The sequence below is a fragment of the Pseudorasbora parva genome, chromosome 7, assembly GCF_024679245.1.
Source record: "Pseudorasbora parva isolate DD20220531a chromosome 7, ASM2467924v1, whole genome shotgun sequence".
Taxonomy (NCBI): domain Eukaryota; kingdom Metazoa; phylum Chordata; class Actinopteri; order Cypriniformes; family Gobionidae; genus Pseudorasbora; species Pseudorasbora parva.
The window spans coordinates 9,236,390-9,255,080 of record NC_090178.1 but is presented as its reverse complement, the minus strand read 5'-3'; the positions used below and the strand labels follow the sequence as shown (position 1 = coordinate 9,255,080).

The 18,691-nt window shown below is 39.6% G+C and overlaps 1 protein-coding gene across 3 annotated transcripts in view; it reads right to left on the bottom strand.

Moving 5' to 3' along the window:
- arhgap33 (Rho GTPase activating protein 33) overlaps nt 1–18,691 on the bottom strand; it is a 76,577-nt gene that overhangs the window by 20,635 nt on the left and 37,251 nt on the right. For 2 of the 3 annotated variants that reach the window (XM_067448002.1, XM_067448003.1), the window contains exons 2-9: nt 13,265–13,356; nt 10,648–10,732; nt 5,887–5,973; nt 5,541–5,678; nt 5,046–5,138; nt 2,790–2,912; nt 1,122–1,199; nt 955–1,036 (exon numbers count right to left, since the gene is read on the bottom strand). In XM_067448002.1, the coding sequence (XP_067304103.1) occupies nt 955–1,036; nt 1,122–1,199; nt 2,790–2,912; nt 5,046–5,138; nt 5,541–5,678; nt 5,887–5,973; nt 10,648–10,732; nt 13,265–13,356 (778 nt within the window). Of the gene's footprint in view, nt 1–954; nt 1,037–1,121; nt 1,200–2,789; nt 2,913–5,045; nt 5,139–5,540; nt 5,679–5,886; nt 5,974–10,647; nt 10,733–13,264; nt 13,357–14,797; nt 14,833–18,691 lie in introns of all 3 variants that reach the window. The other variant, XM_067448004.1, reaches the window with a different exon arrangement.

The window sequence follows — 18,691 nt, the reverse complement described above, 5'->3', positions numbered from 1 at the left end:
CAAAACTTTTTCAGCAATTTTCTGGAAGTATAGTTTTCAATCAATTTTGCTAATAGACTAAGGGTGCTTTCACACCTGCCTCATTTAGTTTGGTTGAATCGTACTAGAGTTCGTTTCCCTCTTTGGTGCGGTTCATTTGGTCAGGTCTGAAAGCAGCAATCGCACTCGGGTGCGCACCAAAAGCGGACCAAACAAGCGTACCGAGACCTCCTTGAAGAGGTGGTCTCGGTACGCTTTCAAACGAACTCTGGAGCGGTTTGTTTGTGGTGAGAACGTGATCCGACCTCGAACAGAACCAACTGCAAAAGTACTGATCATTTTTGGACTGAGCCAGCTGCCGTAGTCGGCTGCGCTGACATTGTGTGCATGACATTATTACCTGATAGATCGTTGGCAATATTTTCAGGAAGATGAGCATGTCAAGAGTTAATAATTAATGCACGCCTCCTCTTGAAGTGATGAGCGATGCGCGTTCGCCGTCTGCAGTGCATTAGAACGTTGTTTTCACGTCGCATCCGTGCTTCATTATAGAAAGGTATTTGCATACTGTGGTAAATACACACAGTGTAGTAGATTATGGGCAGGGACAAAACTGGCCCGCGCAGTCGTCTCTCCATAGTGTTATTATAGTTTGCTGGCTTTGCCTCTTCTGCTGGAATTTTCCCACATGTAAATTCTGACCAATCAAAAAGCAGTTTAGGAAATACGCCATGGCCAATGAGTGATGTGGATGTTGTAACGTGCTTGCGTTTTGGTTCGTTTCAACTGGTTCGGACCAAAGTAATCAGTGTGGTGTGAAAAGGAACCAAAAAAGCTGAAAAATGCAACAATGTATAATTGTTTGCCCTTGGTTCGGACCAAATGAACCGAACTAGAGATGTGAAAGCACCCTAAATGGTATTTCTACTTCCAGTACCCTCCTGATATCTAGATAAAAGACAGTGTGCGTGGTACCTTGCTTACTGACGGAAGCACTGACTGACTGCTGCAACTTCTCATTGATTAATTCCACACATTCACTGGGAAAGAAGCCAACCTGAGAAAAAGAGGGGAACAATGGACTTAAGTTGACAGTGTTACTGAAGATGGCCCATATCAGGTCATGAGGTTTAGACAGGTACCTGGAATCCATGCTTTCCTCTCCACCACGTGGTGTCCTCTTTGGGCGGCATGTCAATCACAGACAAAATATCACCAACCTTTAGAAAGAGGAAGAAAGACACAACCAAGCGATTAACATGCAAACTGACACACACATTCAGTAAGAGTTATATGCTATATGCTTGTGCACTGAGAGTGTCAAAAAACTCGTTAAAGATATTTTAGGATGATGATTGAGTTGATATTTGTTTAAACCACAAAAATGTCAACAGCTACAATCATGTGTACTGTAGACAACACTCTCTTCATACATTTTAACAACATCTATTCAAAAGCACTGTTGCGTGCCGAAATACACTTTGACCCAAATTTTAAAAAGAGGAAGGGGAAAAAAACATATCGGTTCCTATATTGCACTTGAGAGCAGATAGAGAAAGAATCAAGCCTGAGAGGAGAGAAAACACAGAACAAATACAAAAAAGAAACTAAAAATGGAAAGTTTCTCCAGCCAAATGTTGATGTTCTCTTAAATAAAAGCCTTACCTAAATGTCTCAAATCCTAAAAAATAAAATAAAATAGGCAGATAGATACATACAGCATTACTAAGTAGTTGTTAAAATGCTTGAAGTTGTTGCTAGGGTGTTTCTGGGTGGCTGTTAAGTTGTTCTAGGTGGTTGTCTTTACTAGGTATTTTGCAAAAGAATTCAGAGCGGTTGCTAGGGCTTTCAACAGACAGATAAATACAGCATTACTAAAAAGCTGTTTTGACGCTTGCTAAAATGTTCAATAGACTTAAAGATTCCATATAGATATACAACAAGACAGATAGACTGCCAAGTGGTCGCTAGGGTGCTTGGCATGGTCGCTAAGGAGTTTCTAGGTGGCTACTAGTTTGTCCCGGGTGGTTGCTAACGCATTCCCATGTGGTTTAGGAGAAGTTGTTAGAGCACTGGTATGTGGTTATTGCTGTGTGGTGTATTTTAGAAAAATCATGGCATACATATGCTAAAGAATTGAAGAGTGACAGAAAGAAAAAGAGAGAGAGAAGGGACCTCAATATGTTCTAAGTTTGGGTCACCCCATTCTCTGGCCCAGAAAGAGACGCTGTAAATGGAGCAGTGTACAGGGAGGGGGGTGACAGGAATAGACCTGATGGATGAGGAAGAAAAGGAGGAAGAGCAAAGAGAACAAAACGATGTCCCAGGACCAGGCAGGCTGTGCATGCATGTGCAGAATAAGGACAGGACAAGAGAAAGAGAGAACTGTAACTGGGTACAAGGTCTTTTGGAAGAGTTTGGAGTTTATGATGTAGTTTGATGTACAACACTGAACGGAACAAGCAGCTAGTCGGCTGCAGCTTTGACGGAAAGAGATTTATTTGGGTGCAGTCGTGGCCTGATGGTTAGAGTCAGACTGGTAACCTGAAGATTGCAGGTTTAATTCTCATTACCAGCAGGAAAGGACTAAGGTGCCACCTGAGCAAGGCATCTAAACCCATAATCGCTCTGGGTGTGTGTCCACAGTTTGCAGTGTGTGTGTGTGTGTGTGTGTGTTTTCACTACTCCTAATGTGTGTACATTAACTTGGATGGGTTAAATGCAGAGGACAAATTCTCAGTATGGGTCACTTTCACTTTATTTAAAACATTGAATTCGTTCGTATCTCCCAAAGTAAGTGGTCTGAGTACCTCAATGGAGATCTCATCGCTAGCCTGGGCAGTGTAGCGCTTGATGACGTGAGCAGCAGCGATGGCGGGGACGTTTAAAGATGCTTCTTCTTTCAGCAGGAACCTGTTGCCATGGTTGTCAATCTGCAATGATTGTAAAAAGCTATTAGCTGTAATGCAGCAAGAAAAAAACAGCCATGTTTTACTAAATCAAAAATCTCATAAAATCAAATAAAGATTATTTAACGTAATTTCTGCGTTCAAATCAGTTCAAATGCAGCGCTGCCTTCCCGGAATGCTGTGCTGAAGCGTTGAAGTCGCTCGATGTCACCCATAGGAATAAAGTGGAGCGCGGCGCCACTGAAGTGTTGCACAGACGAGTAGATCTGCAGCTGAGAGCAGTGTTTATGGGCGTGCATTTCCTCTCTCGTTCTAATCACGCGCGCACGCACTCTTCCGGGAGAAGAGCCCGTACGGCCCATACAAGGACCTTCCGCTCTGTCGACGTCAAGCCGACCCATACTCGAAAAAAAACTCTCCGAAACTTGTGGAAAACCGGAAGGAGTATTTTTAACACAGAAACAACAACATTAGTTGTTAACATTACAACACTAACGTCCAACATTAGTTTTTGAAACTTTGTCTGTTTAGAATGGGAATCCAAGTCTTTAACAGTGTAAAAAGCTCAGTATGCATGAAACAGCATTTCACCCTCCCTTTAAACACATTATAAATGTTAGAAAAGTATTGCTGAAACACGTTACGAAGACATTAAACCAAGACAGTTAATGTTAAACATAAACATTAAAAGACGTTAAAGAGTTATCACTATTTGTGTTCAGGGTTTTTCGGGCGGTGCTAAAACGGTTGCTCGATTACGCACTGGAGCCACTGAGCCTGGCCCCTCCCCTAACTCTAGTGAACATTCACATCAGTCTGTGTGATTAGTTACAGTCTAATCAGTAGTTGAGTTACTGTAATTCACGTTAGTTACTATAGCCCACAGTTTACTAGCTAGTTATTACCTGGTTGCGAAAAAAAAGAGATGATATCAAGAGGTGGATTTATTTTGTGAAGAGCCACCTTGATGGAGAGCTGATCAAGGTGACCTACACCTGCCTAATATGCAGTGATCATGCAGAATGGGGTCAAGCCGACTATCTGCCCGCCTTCATCCTCCCATCCCGCCAACCACTGGTGCCATCGTTGGCAGTACGTGCCTACCAATGAGTGTTGTCTTGTGTGCTTACGGCAGCTTTACCCCTAGTGGGCGTAGTTTCAGCGCCAAAAGCAGGCATGCCCCCAGCTAGTTTCCAAGATTTTGATAAGCTCTTTTATTTTTTATCATTCATATTTGGCTGGATGGTTAAAGGGTTAGTTCACCCAAAAATGAAAATTCTGTCATGAATTACTTACCCTCATGTCATTCGACACCCGTAAGACCTTTGTTAATCTTCAAATGACAAATGAAGAAATTATTGTTGAAATCCAAAAGGCCTTCATTGACACCAATGTCATTTCCTCTCTCAAGACCCATAAAAGGCACTAATTTCGCATTACACACCCCATCTCACTGGGGTCGATGGACCGATTTCAAAACAAAGCTTTGAACCGTATTGATTCATGATTCGGATCATCAAAGTCACATGATTTCAGCAGTTTGACACACGAGCCGAATCATGAATCAATATGCTGATTCATAACGGTTCGAAGCTTTGTTTTGAAATCGGCCCATGTAAAAGTCGTTATTTCGTTTTTTTTGTGTGAACAAAAACTATTCTCATCACATAAAATGATTGTAGAGCCACTGTAGTGAGTTGGGCTTTGTAACGACGTCTTTAGTGCCTTTTATGGGTCTTGAGAGAGGAAATGACATTGGTGTCAATGAAGGCCTTTCTGAGCCATCGTATTTCAACAAAAATATCTTCACTTGTGTTCCGAAGATGAACGGCGGTCTTACGGGTGTCAAACGACATGAGGGTAAGTAATTAATGACAGAATTTTCATTTTTGAGTGAACCAACCCTTTAACACATTTTTTAGTGGTGTGAATAGAAGTCAATGGTCTACAATAATGCTTAGTTGCCAACATTCTTTAAAATATCTTTTGTGTTTCGCAGAAGAAAGACATGCAAACAGGTTTGGAATGACATGGTGAGTAAATGACAATTAAAATTTTTGGGTGAACTATATTTTTTTTATATACATTTCTTCTATATTTCAGTTCTTATCTATTCTAATATTTGTTTGCCATCTCATCTCTGTGTTTGTCTCTCACCTCCATCCAGGAGAGAACCGGCCCACAGTTCAGCTTATTGTCCACAATCATGGAGAGGCGGTTCAGATACTCCGACAACAGTGGTGTGAAGATCTGTGTGAACAGCATGCATGTTAAAACAGCAAATTCATTCAGTTGTCAAACACTACTCAAAGATATCACTGAAGAAGATTGAGTTAAAGCGATGTACCGGGTTCTATACAAGTTAAGCTCAAATTGACAATCTCAAGTAAAATCAGGTCAGTAAAATTTTAAGTTTTTACTCAGCAAGGAAGCTTTAAATGATCAAAAGTTACAGTAAAGACATTTACTGTATACGGTTTAAAAGATATTGTGGTGTCTTTCCCAGCACTGTCCCTAAGGGTCCGGACACCAACTTACATAACTGGCCGGACGACCTCAATACTGAGCAGCTAACTGTTATTGGTACAACATGAAGCTCCGCTGAAGCTAAATGAGATAAGAAGCATTAGCATCCAGTGTAGTCAAACTCACCTCCACCCGTTCTCCGATCTCACAGAGGGCGGGAAGGACCAAAAGCTGTGAGTAACGGCGGTCGTAAATGCACTGATGCAGGTGGGCGTCCAGCGTCCGGAACTCTTCGTATGAGCGCCGCACCATCCACGTCTTACCCTAGATTTCAGAGAAAGAGAGAGAGTAGGGGAAAGAGGGAGGGGGAAGTCAACAAACAAGATGCCAACAGAAGATAGGAAGACGCAAAACAAGGCGTAGTGCGCTGACTTCGGTCACGTTCAATTTGATCAGTTGTGTTTTTATCCGAGGCTGTAGCAGGAGGGGTTGTTTATTAATAGCATTGACTGGGGCATGTGTGCCCACTCACCTGGCAGGACACCTGCACGAGGAAAACCAGATCTTTGGCACTGCCTGAGGTCCAGCTGGCATCGTTCTGCTCGTTGGCAAACGTAAGCTGAAGGTGTAAAGAGCAGACATTAATTCATGAAGGTGTGAAAAAGTTCAAGCACACATAAACAAATGCTTAAAGCGAATGCTCATGATCCTGCATTATCGTGCACTACTGTAATCCAGACACTGAACAACCAGTATGTTTCCAGAATTTTTTATTTTGTGTTCACCTGACTCTTATCAGACATGTTTCTTGGAGATGGTGAATGTTTATCATCAACTGTGTACATCTCAGTGAGTGTTAATTCAGCATACACACCTGGATCCCACAGAATTATCCATTTATGTATGAGTTTCCAGGTTGCAAGTCTGATTTTAAGGCGCATTTGATTGCAGACTTTAAAGGGGGGTGAAATGCTGTTTCATGCATACTGAGCTTTTTACACTGTTAAAGACTTGGATTCCCATCCTAAACATAGACAAAGTTTCAAAAACTTCGGGAAGTTTCGGGAAACGGGAAGCTTCACAACATCACGCTTCAGTCACGTCGCAAAAGTGGATCTCCACGGTCACTGCTGTCACATGACTTCACCAAATCAACAGTTACCAAAGAAGTGTGTTTTTGACGGAGCGGTCCCAACGATAAAGATTCGCGGTCGTGGTTTAGAAGCAGACGGTGAGTAAAACTGCTTCAAATGTCTGTGTTGTTGGCTGTCATAGCGTAAGTAAACATCAGTAAACAACACGATCGTGTATAACGTTAGTTAATTTATCAATGGAGCATGCGATCTATGGTGTGTGTTTAAATCCATTTGTTTAGCTGACCACTATAGGTGTCAGTTTGATTATTGTAAAACCACCCAAACGTAAACCTAGTGTTCTCACAAAGCGTGCTTCATCATTCAGATGCGCTTACGGTTACTCCATTGTTGTTCTATGTATAACGTTACACTAGTCTGACATGCAAAACTGTTTTGCTTGCTACTGCTAAGGTTTAGTCGCATATAATGGTCCATAAACCGAATCATGTCCTCATAAACTGCGAGTAAACACAAATGTTGACAGGCCACTAAATACAGTACATACCACAGAGACGGACGTCCTGCTGTTGTTGCTTCTCCTGTTCAATTTATTTCAGCCTCCGGATCTGATTCTGGATCATATCTGTATTAGTTGAATCTGATTTAGGGTAGCGTTTTCTTCTCCACGCTTGAGGACGTCACCGATTTGTGCGCGCTCGTCATCTTTTAGCTCCGCCCACACGATACGCCTCCAACCTCTCGTTTTTTTTTCTTCCGGAAAGACTCGGTACAGCCTATCATTCTTTTATAAATATAATAAAACTAAAGACTTTTCGGAGATATGAAGGATGCCATACTACTCTATAGGTACTCAAGATTGACATGAGATTGACTGAAACTGAGTGCCCCTTCCCCCCCCCCCCCCCCCCCAAGTAGGGTGTCAGAAATTCCAAGTTCTGTGTAACCGCATAAATGTGTTTTGTTTTGAATTGCAGTGATTTTGTCATTTCACTATGTCTGCACATCTGTCTGGACAGATGAATTACTAGAAACTTGCCTGTTTAAGATCATGCTCAAACACATGATCATTTATGAGAAGCTGGGAACCTCCCATCACAATAAATCAGTCACCAAAATTATGTTTCATATCCCTGAAGCATGTGCAAACTTCCTCCTCGCTTTAGATAATGAGTGCGATCAGTGGCCCTGTTTACAAGTCAAGTCAAGTCAACTTAATTTATATAGCGCTTTTACAATTGTTTCAAAGCAGCTTCACAGTGTTAAACAGGAAAATATTGCAACAAATTTTGATTTGGCTGTACAGTCGCTCTGGAGAAAACTGATGTCATCAGCTCATTTCAATGTATCATATAGCGACAATGTGGGCAGATCAGTGATATAGTTAATATAGTTACTTTAGCAATTAATTTTATTTGGCTATTTAGTTGAAAACATAGATTTAAACAAAATGTTAGTGTCCCCAACTGAGCAAGCCAAGCCAAAGGCGACAGTGGCAAGAAACCAAAACTCCACCAGGGCATAATGGAGAAAAATAAACATTGGGAGAAACTGTAAGAAACTGTAAACTGACACCCGGTATTAAAGGGTTGGTTCAACCAAAAAGGAAAGTTCTGTCAATAATTACTTACCCTCATGTGGCTCGACACCCGTAAGACCACCATTCATCTTCGGAACACAAATGAAGATATTTTTGTTGAAATCCGATGGCTCAGAAAGGCCTTCATTGACACCAATGTAATTTCCTCTCTCAAGACCCATAAAGGCACTAAAGACGACGTTACAAAGCCCAACTCACTACAGTGGCTCTAGAATCGTTTTATGAAGCATCGAGAATAGTTTTTGTGTGCAAAAAAAACTAAATAACGACTTATATAGTGTTTAAATATAGTGGGCCGATTTTTAAAACAAAGTTTCGAACGTTTATGAATCAGCGTATTGATTCATGATTTGGCTCGCGTGTCAAACCGTCAAACTGCTGAAATCACGTGACATTGGGAATCCTGAATTAATACACTAATTCATAACCGTTCGAATCTTTGTTTTGAAATCGGCCCAACATTACATAAGTCGTTATTTATTTATTTTTGGCTTCATAAAACTATTGTAAAATCTCACTATCACTGTAATGAGTTGGGCTTTGTAACGACATCTTTAGTGCCTTTATGGGTCTTGAGAGAGGAACTGACATTGGTGTCAATGGAGGCCTTTGAGCCATCGGATTTCAACAAAAATATCTTCATTTGTGTTTAATCTTAATTTGGCTGAAGATGATCGAAAGACATTAGGGTAAGTCATTATTGACAGAATTTTCCTTTTTGGGTGAACTAACCCCTTAAGATGCATTTCGGTTGATCAGATCACAAGTAGTACAGGAGCAGACAGGCTTTTGTGGCTGATCAAACGCATTCAACCACATGAGCCTTTACACTATGAAAACAATCCGTATGAATGCGTTTTTGACTGCCTCTGGAAGTGGTCGAAAAGGGACAAGCTTAAAATGTTTTAGGCCGTTTACACCTGTATTTAGTGTCATCCTCTTGTGATCTGATCGATTAAAACGCATCTTAATAGCAGGTTTAAACAGGGCCAGTGAGATGTAAGTGGTCAAACCATTTTATTCAAAGGTACTTACTGTTCAAGAGTTTAGGGTCAATAAGATTTTTGCTTTGGTTGTATTCAGCTTTTTATTAATTATTTTCTATGCTTTTATTCAGTAGAGATAAATTCAATTATTTGATTCATCAAAAAAAAAAAAAAAGTTCACGATTTCCACAAAAATATTAAGTAGCACAACTGCTTTTTACAGTGATAAAAAATAACTGTTTTTGAGCACAGATACAGCATATTAGTATGATATCTGAAAGAACATGTGACACTGAAGACTGGAGTAATCATGCTGAAAATTCTGTTTTGCATCACAGGAATAAATTGTATTTTAAAATATATTTAAGTAGAAAACAGTTCTTCTGAATTGTAATAATATTTCACAATATTACTGTTTTTACAGTATTTTTGATCAAATAAATGCAGGCTTGGTGAGCATAAGAGACCTCTTTCAAAAAAAACTTTTTTAAACTTTTGACCGGTAGTATGCATGTAAAATATACGAATGATTACCGTATTCATATACCATGGAATTACATAGAAGAAACCATGGTGATAGTATGGTACATGGCCATTAATATCGTTTTACAATAACACAGAGGAGATGAGGAGAGGAAAGGCATTTTCTGCTTCAAAGGGTCACGTTAGAAAACATAAAGGTCTTTTATTTTTCTCTTTTCTTTAGGGGGTTTAAACACTAATGAGATGGACTCCCACTCCAGTCATGCTGTGTGGTCAGTGTGCTCCAGGTGCTCTCGAGTGTGTGCGTGCGTGCGTGTGTGTGTGTGTGTGTGTGTGTGTGTGTGTGTGTGTATACAGCACTCTGCCATTATAAACACAGGATGGGTATACAAGCAGCACAAACACAAAAAACAATGCCACAGGGACAGTGAAATGCATTTTGAGAATGGATGTCTATCATTGTGAATTGAAACCTTCTTCAACTGATCACAGATTTTAGACGGGCTTATATAAAGCACAGATCATTGTGTGACCGGCAGAAGAGCGCTGATATACTGCAGTGTATCTGTGAATCAAATAGAAGTAAATGTTTCCTCCTTCCTTTCAGAGTACACAAACACAAAATCTGGATGTGTGTGTGTGTGTGTGTGTGTGTGTGTGTGTGTGTCTGAAGGTCACAAAGCAAGGAGCTGTATCAGCCCTGGAGATATTCTGGCTGTGTGATATTCTGCTTGTTTCTTTATAATAACCCTAAATGTCCAACACTAACTGACGAATCCTGACAAACAGAACATGTACATCACTAAAACATTTTAATAGACATTTTCATTGATGTTCTTGGTGTTATTGTTCACTATTCTTTAGTGAATGCTATCTTCCTTTAAAATGTAATAGCCGAAACCTCTTTTCTAAACCACTTAAAATAATTAAATAATATTTTATATATGGAAGTAATAATGCCTTCATAGGAAGTATTTTAAGGCATAATAATTGTTCTCCTTACATGGTGGCTCTAAAACACCTTCTTTTAGGCAAAATAATAATAAGCGGATGCCGTATGTATACTTTGGGCCTTCCTGACACTAAAGTAGAGAGCTACAAAACCTCTGCTCAACATGTCAAGATCTTACCTCGATAGAACCGAAGTCCACATTTTCATAGTGAAAGTGGGCACAGTCAACAAGCTTGGGGAAGTGACCTTTCACAACAGAAAGCCTGGAACCACAAACAAAGAAGCAAATGGGTTAACATACACTCGTATACTTTCATCACAGAGAGCTGTGCTTGAAGCAGTAAGCTTAAAGTAATGAATTTAGAACGTTTTAACTTGTCTGCTAAATTAGTCATTATGGCAAGTGAAACCAAAACTACTGTTCAGTCTTAGGATTTTCACCAGGAAAACAAAACAAAGAAAATTGCCACAGACTTATCAATGCCCAGGTAAACAACACACACACTAGCACTGCGCTTCACACAGGAAAGTACTATGCACTTTTTCCTCAGATCTAGTTTGTATTTTCAAGTTACACAGAATGTAGAAGCTCACCATGGCAGTTTTCAATAAGGTACTCATGAACACCGCAGGGGAACTTTGCATCCCATTATCGGTCATTTCAAAAGGAAGCGACACCAAGTTCTTCCTGTTTTACAGTGTGTTCAGAGCTGGTGTGTGTTCAGTGTGACTCAGTTTCTGTGCTACAATCCTGACAGCAACACTATTAACTATTAAACTATAATATTTTCCATCTCTTTTGTGTCCAGAGTTTAAGGGTCAGGAATACCAGTTCAAGTGGGCGTGGTTACTAAGTGGGCACCTTAGTCTGGAAAACTGTTTTAATATAGGGACCTATGATTTCTGTGACAGAAATCAGACATTATTGTTGATTCCAGATTTAAAAATAAAATTTTACATAAAATGTGGAAACTGTCCAACATTTTATTGGATAAAACCATCATCAGATACACACAGAAACCTTAAGGTCTTCACTACAGCCTGACTAAATAAACCCAGGATCGTTTGATTTTGGTCCATTCACATTTCCATTAATTTTCTGGAATCTGTGTGCGCGTTCACACACATCCCATAAAGACGTGTAATTGATGTGATGTATAATGTCTCCGCAGTGTCTTAATTTGCTTATGATCTGCGATTTCTTTCTCTCTTATGCATTTTTCCCCCCGGATATTTTAAAATAGTAAATTATGCAGCACTGTTTCCAAAAAAATGTACATTTTCATTTGATTACATTTTAAAAGATTAAATAAATTGTCAACATTTTATGAATTCATTTGATAACTAATTTGATGATTACATTTGTATTAAAGCTACACTGTGTAACTTTTTTAGTTTATTCTTAGCTAAAAACACTTAGTTCTTTCAAAAATATATGTGCTCATTAATGTATATTTACTTCTTTCAAGTAATAAAGTATTCTCATAAGTTTATAATATGCCATTGAAAATACATACGGGTGAGGGTTTCGAATGCCGGTCGCCATGTTGCTCCTCCATCTTGAAAGTACATTAGCCAAAGAGGGACATACCCGTAAATTCAAGCTTCGCTTTTCGTGTTTTAACACTCGATGGCAGTCATGAACAAGGTCGAACTGGAAGCCATGTTAATCTTGGACTAAATCGGCCACCGTATGAGTTAAAACGAAATCGGGATTGAGAGGAACAGCAACTAATATTCACTGGATTGTCATATACCTTTTCACTGCTAGATGGGGGAAAATATCCCACAGTGTAGCTTTAAATAATAAAACAGAATCCAATAAAACTAAAAATTAAAATTCATAGGGAACTATTATTGTTAAATTGTAATAATTTAGTAAATTAAAGGTGCACTATGCAGCTTTTGTCCACTGGAGGGCGCCTATGCAAAACAAATGCGTAGTTTGATGACGCAAAGTGTGAGCGCTGCATCTTGGGAGATGTGGTCTTCTCATCACAGCCGGTGAAAAATAGGACTCGGGCAGAAATCACGTTCATGCATGCGGTTATTAACGTTACTGTAGTCTAAAGCAGAGCAGGACCGAGTGTTATGGACCTGAGCAAAGCTGCTGGAGCGATTGTTAAACAAATACCCGCCTTGTATTTGCCGGGCGCCTGCACAGATCCCCTCTTCCGGTTATGATTTTGAGGTAATGGAGCTCTGTTTATCATATTAGATACATTTAAGTGTGTTCAAAACGATGTTATGACTTTACTCCGTGCGTTCACTTGTTCACACTGCTAAGAGTAAAGCGCTCATGCCAAATAAAAGCCGAAACCGAGGGGAACGCAGATATGACGCAATTGACAGGCGACTCTCTCAAATGCAATGCTGCAACGTCCCGGTCCTTAGTTAAAATAGCAATTTTCTCACAATTTACAAATAGTTGGAAACATCTGGGATATTGTAGGTACTCAACTGAACAAAATATATAACACCGGCCTAGTGGTTTTTGGATATTTTACTGCAAAAATACTACATAGTTCACCTTTAAGTTATGAACTCAATTGATTAGACATCCTTTTTGATCATTACATTTCAAAAATTAAAAATAAACCACTGAAATGGAATCCAGAAAAATTAAATGGTAAACAGAATTTGGGGTAAAAAGAAAAACGATTTCATAGGGCCCTTTTTAATACCATTTGAACAAACTAAACTATGACATCAAAAAAGGTGAGTTCTACACTAAAATCTCTAGTTTAAAAACACCCTAAATGACTATACTGACGGAGGGTTGTGCCGTTTCTCACCTTTTGCTCATCTTCCCCTTCAAGTTGGCAGTGGTGCCCACTGATCTGGTCCCAGGCTCCCCAGAACTGTCCAGATTATCAGTGCTCCGAGCCTGGAGAAAGATGAAGGAGAACAGAAGAAATAAGTTTATGCTCTGATGGGTTTACAATTCATGCTACGTCACAAAGATCTCCATTTTGAGAGTCATAGAATGCATCATCTGAAGGACAGTTGACAGCGCACGTACTTTGGAGAAAATAGATTACAAAAGCCTTAAATCAACAGTGATCATACAGTGAAAGATTATTCTCTGAGGATTCACAAGGTCTCAAGCAAATCACTTTCATTTAAATGTTCAAATCACATTTAGAAAAGGGAGCAGCAAGCAGCTTGTGAAGTGACCCAGACAGTCGTCTGCTGACCTCTGGTCTGATTTGGGATAAAAGCCAAGCATTTACATGAAACACTTTAAAATGGGTGATCAATGTAGATTGGTATGGGTTTCACTTTACACTGTGTATTTACAGGACGTGACCATTGGTGTGACATGAGCTACAGTAAGTGGCCATTTTTCATTTCTATGTGGAGATGAGTAATACATTTGGGATTTACAGAGGTGCGCAGCAAGAAACAAAAGAGAAAAAAATAAGAATATCATGTAAATAAAAAACAAAAAATAAAGTTTTGGGGGGATTTTGCACACAAACATATTCTGGTCTCTTCATTAAATTAAGGTTGAACCACTGAAGTCACATGGGCCATTTTGACAATGTCTTTACTACCTTTCTGGGCCTTGAAAGTGGTAATTCAATTGCTGTCTATGGAGGGGTCAGAGAGCTCTAAGAGATTTCTTAAAAAATATCTTAATTTGTGTTCCGAAGATGTTTTCTGTGATGGGTAGGTTTAGGGGGTATAATATAAATATTTAATCTGCAGTATAAAATCATTAAAAGTTCCAATAAAATGAAATCACAACAAGAGTATCATGTGTGTGTATCATGTGCAGCTCTAAAAAGTTCAGAGAAGACACTTAGTGTTACAGTTCCAGGATTACAGTACAAGACAAGAGTTGAGTACACACCGGATGTTTCCTTTCAACCTTATTAGAGCTTTTTATGCTTGTCCTTGATGAATAAAAGCCCTGGCGAATTATGGCTCAGTCATGCAGATTCATTCTGATAACAACGGATGTGTCGGGATGACTGTTTGAGTTTCATCCACCTGACAGGCAGTTTCGATGGAAGCATTGCAACGGGAGCATTTGGTTGCGAGACAGCACTTCCCTGATCCCCTCGGGGAAGAACAGATCTCTGCAGTCTTCCTTTACACAACACCAAACAGTCACGGATGAGTTCAAGCACAGGAATGAGGGATGGCAAGAGTGGATTTGTCTACTGTTTTATCCAATGCATTCTTGTTTTCTTGCGCAAAATGGGCCAGCCATATTGATAAGCTAATGATTTTAGAGGCAGTAATCAAATTGATGTACTGTAAGCTTTATGCATGTGGCAGAACAGGAAAAAGGAGATGCTGGGCACTTCTGTCACACTTACCTTTATTGCTAGCTGTTCTCCCCTGGGCAAGAAACCTTTAGAGATGGTCAGTGGTGCATAAGCATATTTAGATTATTAAGGATTTAACCTATACTGTACAGTTTAAGCAAGCAGATGTGTGGGACTTAAAATCACTTGTAATCTATTCCCATATAACACTAATGATAATAATAAACCCCTAAGTATGTGTGCTTACTTCTATAACTATGCCGACTGCAAAAAGCAAAAGCACTGATGCCCTGTAAACAAATATTGTGTTTGAATTTGCATGCTGCATCTCTTATAGAGGACACAAGGAAGCAAAGCTAAAAAAAAAAACGCTGACGCTAAACCTCAAGATACAATCACTTCTGTCAACCTTTACCCGACTGCAAGCCCACACAGCAATTAATATTGTGTTTTGTTTATAAAAATATGTTACTTCAAAAACAAAACGCCATCTGAAACTAGACACACACACACACACACACACACACACACACACACACACACACACACACACACACACACACACACACACACACACACACACACACACACACACACACACACACACACACACACACACACACACACACACACACACACACACACACACACACACGTTGCAAGTTCTCCCACTTAGAAATCACGGAGGGGTCTGAAATTGTCATTGAAGGTGCATGTCCACTGTGAGAGACATAATCTAAAAATAAAAAAATCCAGAAAATCACAATATATGATTTTTTTTAACCTTTTTATTTGTATGATACAGCTGCAAATAAGTATTTGAACACCTGAGATAATCAATGTTAGTATTTGGTACAGTAGCCTTTGTTTGCAATTACAGAGGTCAAACATTTCCAGTAGTTTTTCACCAGGTTTGCACACACTCCAGGAGGGATTTTGGCCCACTCCTCCACACAGATTATCTCTAGGTCAGTCAGGTTTCTGGCCTGTTGCTGAGAAACACAGAGTTTGAGCTCCCTCCAAAGATTCTCTATTGGGTTTAGGTCTGGAGACTGGCTAGGCCACACCAGAACCTTGATATGCTTCTTACAGAGCCACTACTTGGTTATCCTGGCTGTGTGCTTCGGGCCATTGTAATGTTGGAAGACCCAGCCTCGACCCATCTTCAATGCTTCAAGGGAAGAAGGTTGTTCCCCAAAATCTCGCAATGCATGTCCCCGGTCATCCTCTCTTTAATACAGTGCAGACGCCCTGTCCCATGTGCAGAAAAACACCCCCAATGCATGATGCTTCTTGGGATGGTACTCATCATTCTTCTTCCTCCAAACACGTTTAGTGTAATTATGACCAAAAAGTTCTATTTTGGTCACATCTGACCACATGACTTTCTCTCATGACTCCTCTGAATCATCCAAATGGTCATTGGCAAACTTAAGACAGGCCTGGACATGTGCTAGTTTAAGCAGGGGAAACTTCCGTGCCATGCATGATTTCAAACCATGACGTCTTAGTGTATTACCAACAGTAACCTGGAACAGAACAGAAACGGTGGTCCCAGCTCTTTTGAGGTCATTGACCAGCTCCTCCTGTGTAGTTCTGGGCTGATTTCTCACCTTTCTTAGGATCATTGAGACCCCATGAGGTGAGATCTTGCATGGAGCCCCAGTCCGAGGGAGACTGACAGTCATGTTTAGCTTCTTCCATTTTCTAATGATTGCTTCAACAGTGGACCTTTTTAAAGGTCCCGTTCTTCGCGATTCCATCTTTCAAACTTTAGTTAGTGTGAAATGTTGCTGTTAGAGCATAAATAATACCTGTAAAATTATAAAGCTCAAAGTTCAATGCCAAGCGAGATATTTTAGTTAACAGAAGTTCCCTTTCAAAGCCTACAGCGAACGGCCGGTTTGGACTACAGCAGGAAGTGCAGGGATGTAATGACGTCACTAGAACCGTTTGTTGACTAACCCTCCGCCCACAAGAACACGCTAAATAGCGGGTGTGGTCTTGTTGCTCTCCCACGTGGAGAAGAGCGCATTCAGCATCTCCCCGTTATGGTGAGAGGCGGGACCTTTCCGGGCAAAGTGCGCTAAGCTGCTGTCCAATCACAACACGGGAAGCGCTGGCCCAATCAGAACTCGTTACGTGTTTCTGAAGGAGGGACTTCATAGAACAAGGAAATCATCAGGCCGTTTTTAGGACAGAGAAAACAGCGGTGTACAGATAAGTCAATTGTGTGAAAAATACGGGTTTTTTTACACGCGAAACATGAACTCATGTTATATCGCACACTGTAAACATAATCAAAGCTTCGAAAACACGCGAAGAACGGGACCTTTAACCAAGTTGCTTGGTAATTTCCCCGTAGCCCTTTCCAGCCTTGTGGAGGTGTACAATTTTGTCTCTAGTGTCTTTGGACAGCTCTTTGGTCTTGGCCATGTTAGTAGTTTGATTCTTACTGATTGTATGGGGTGGACAGGTGTCTTTATGTAACTAACAACCTCAAACGGGTGCATCTAATTTAGGATAATAAATGGAGTGGAGGTGGACATTTTAAAGGCAGACTAACAGGTCTTTGAGGGTCAGAATTCTAGCTGATAGACAGGTGTTCAAATACATATTTGCAGCTGTATCATACAAATAAATAGTTAAAAAATCATATATTGTGATTTCTGGATTTTTTTTTTTTTTTTTTTTAGATTATGTCACTCACAGTGGACATGCACCTACGATAACAATTTCAGACCCTGTCTGAGAACTTGCAATAGCAGGGTGTTCACATACTATACTATATTATATTTTATATATATATATATATATATATATATATATATATATATATATATATATATATATATATATATATATATATATATATATATATATATACATACATACATACATACATACATACATACATACATACATACATACATACATACATACATACATACATACACATACACATACACATACACATACACATACACATACACATACACACACACACACACACACACAAATAAACTATTTATTAACAGGTCAAACTAATCAAAACTTAAATGAAATTTAAAAATAAAACAAGTTCCAAAGAGAAAAAAAAAAATTACAAATTCAAAAAAAACCAAAAAAACAATTCAAATAAAAAAGGGTACTAGTACTCAAAGAGAAACGTAATGCTATTATTAAGTAGTACTAACCTTACTAGTACTTAATGTAAACTTGAATAAAATGAATATTAAACTAAAACTGTCTTTATTGTAATTTTATAGACAAATTAAAAATGTTGTAAGAATTACATCTAAGAGACTGAAATCAAAAATAATATAAAAAAGGTAATGTTTTAAAAAACTATAATAGCCCTGCTCCTGATGTTTTAAAATAAAGGCCCGGTTTCACAAACAGGGCTTCGATTAAGCCAGGATTAGGCCTTAGTTCAATTAGGATATTTAATTAGCTTTTATAGATGTGTCTTAGAAAAAAATATTACTGGTGTGCATCACAAAACCATGACCTTGACATACATGTCAGTGTAAGTTGCTTTTGGTTAAAACAGCTCAAACATGCATTTTAGTCTAGGACTAGACTTAAGCCTTGCCTGTGAAACCAGGGAAAATGTTCATTCCAATCCAACCTCGTCCCAACTCCCCACCTTTCCATTCAGCTTTGGACGGAGCACACATTCCTGAATCTGTTGATAACTCTGCCTTCACAGCACACGGCTTGAGGATCAGCTGAGATCTCAAAGGAGAGCTGTCGGCCAAATCAGTGACAGTCAGAAGAGCTGCCTGCCAAATGTCTATAAATCAGGGGAAATATATTGCACTTACACCGCTGTGCACAGCCCTGTCTAAGGAGGTTAACTGGAGTCACACTGATTGTGTGTCAGTCATTATTACACAAAGATGCACACCACGTTTCCTTTCTGTCCCTGATTGACAAAAGGGT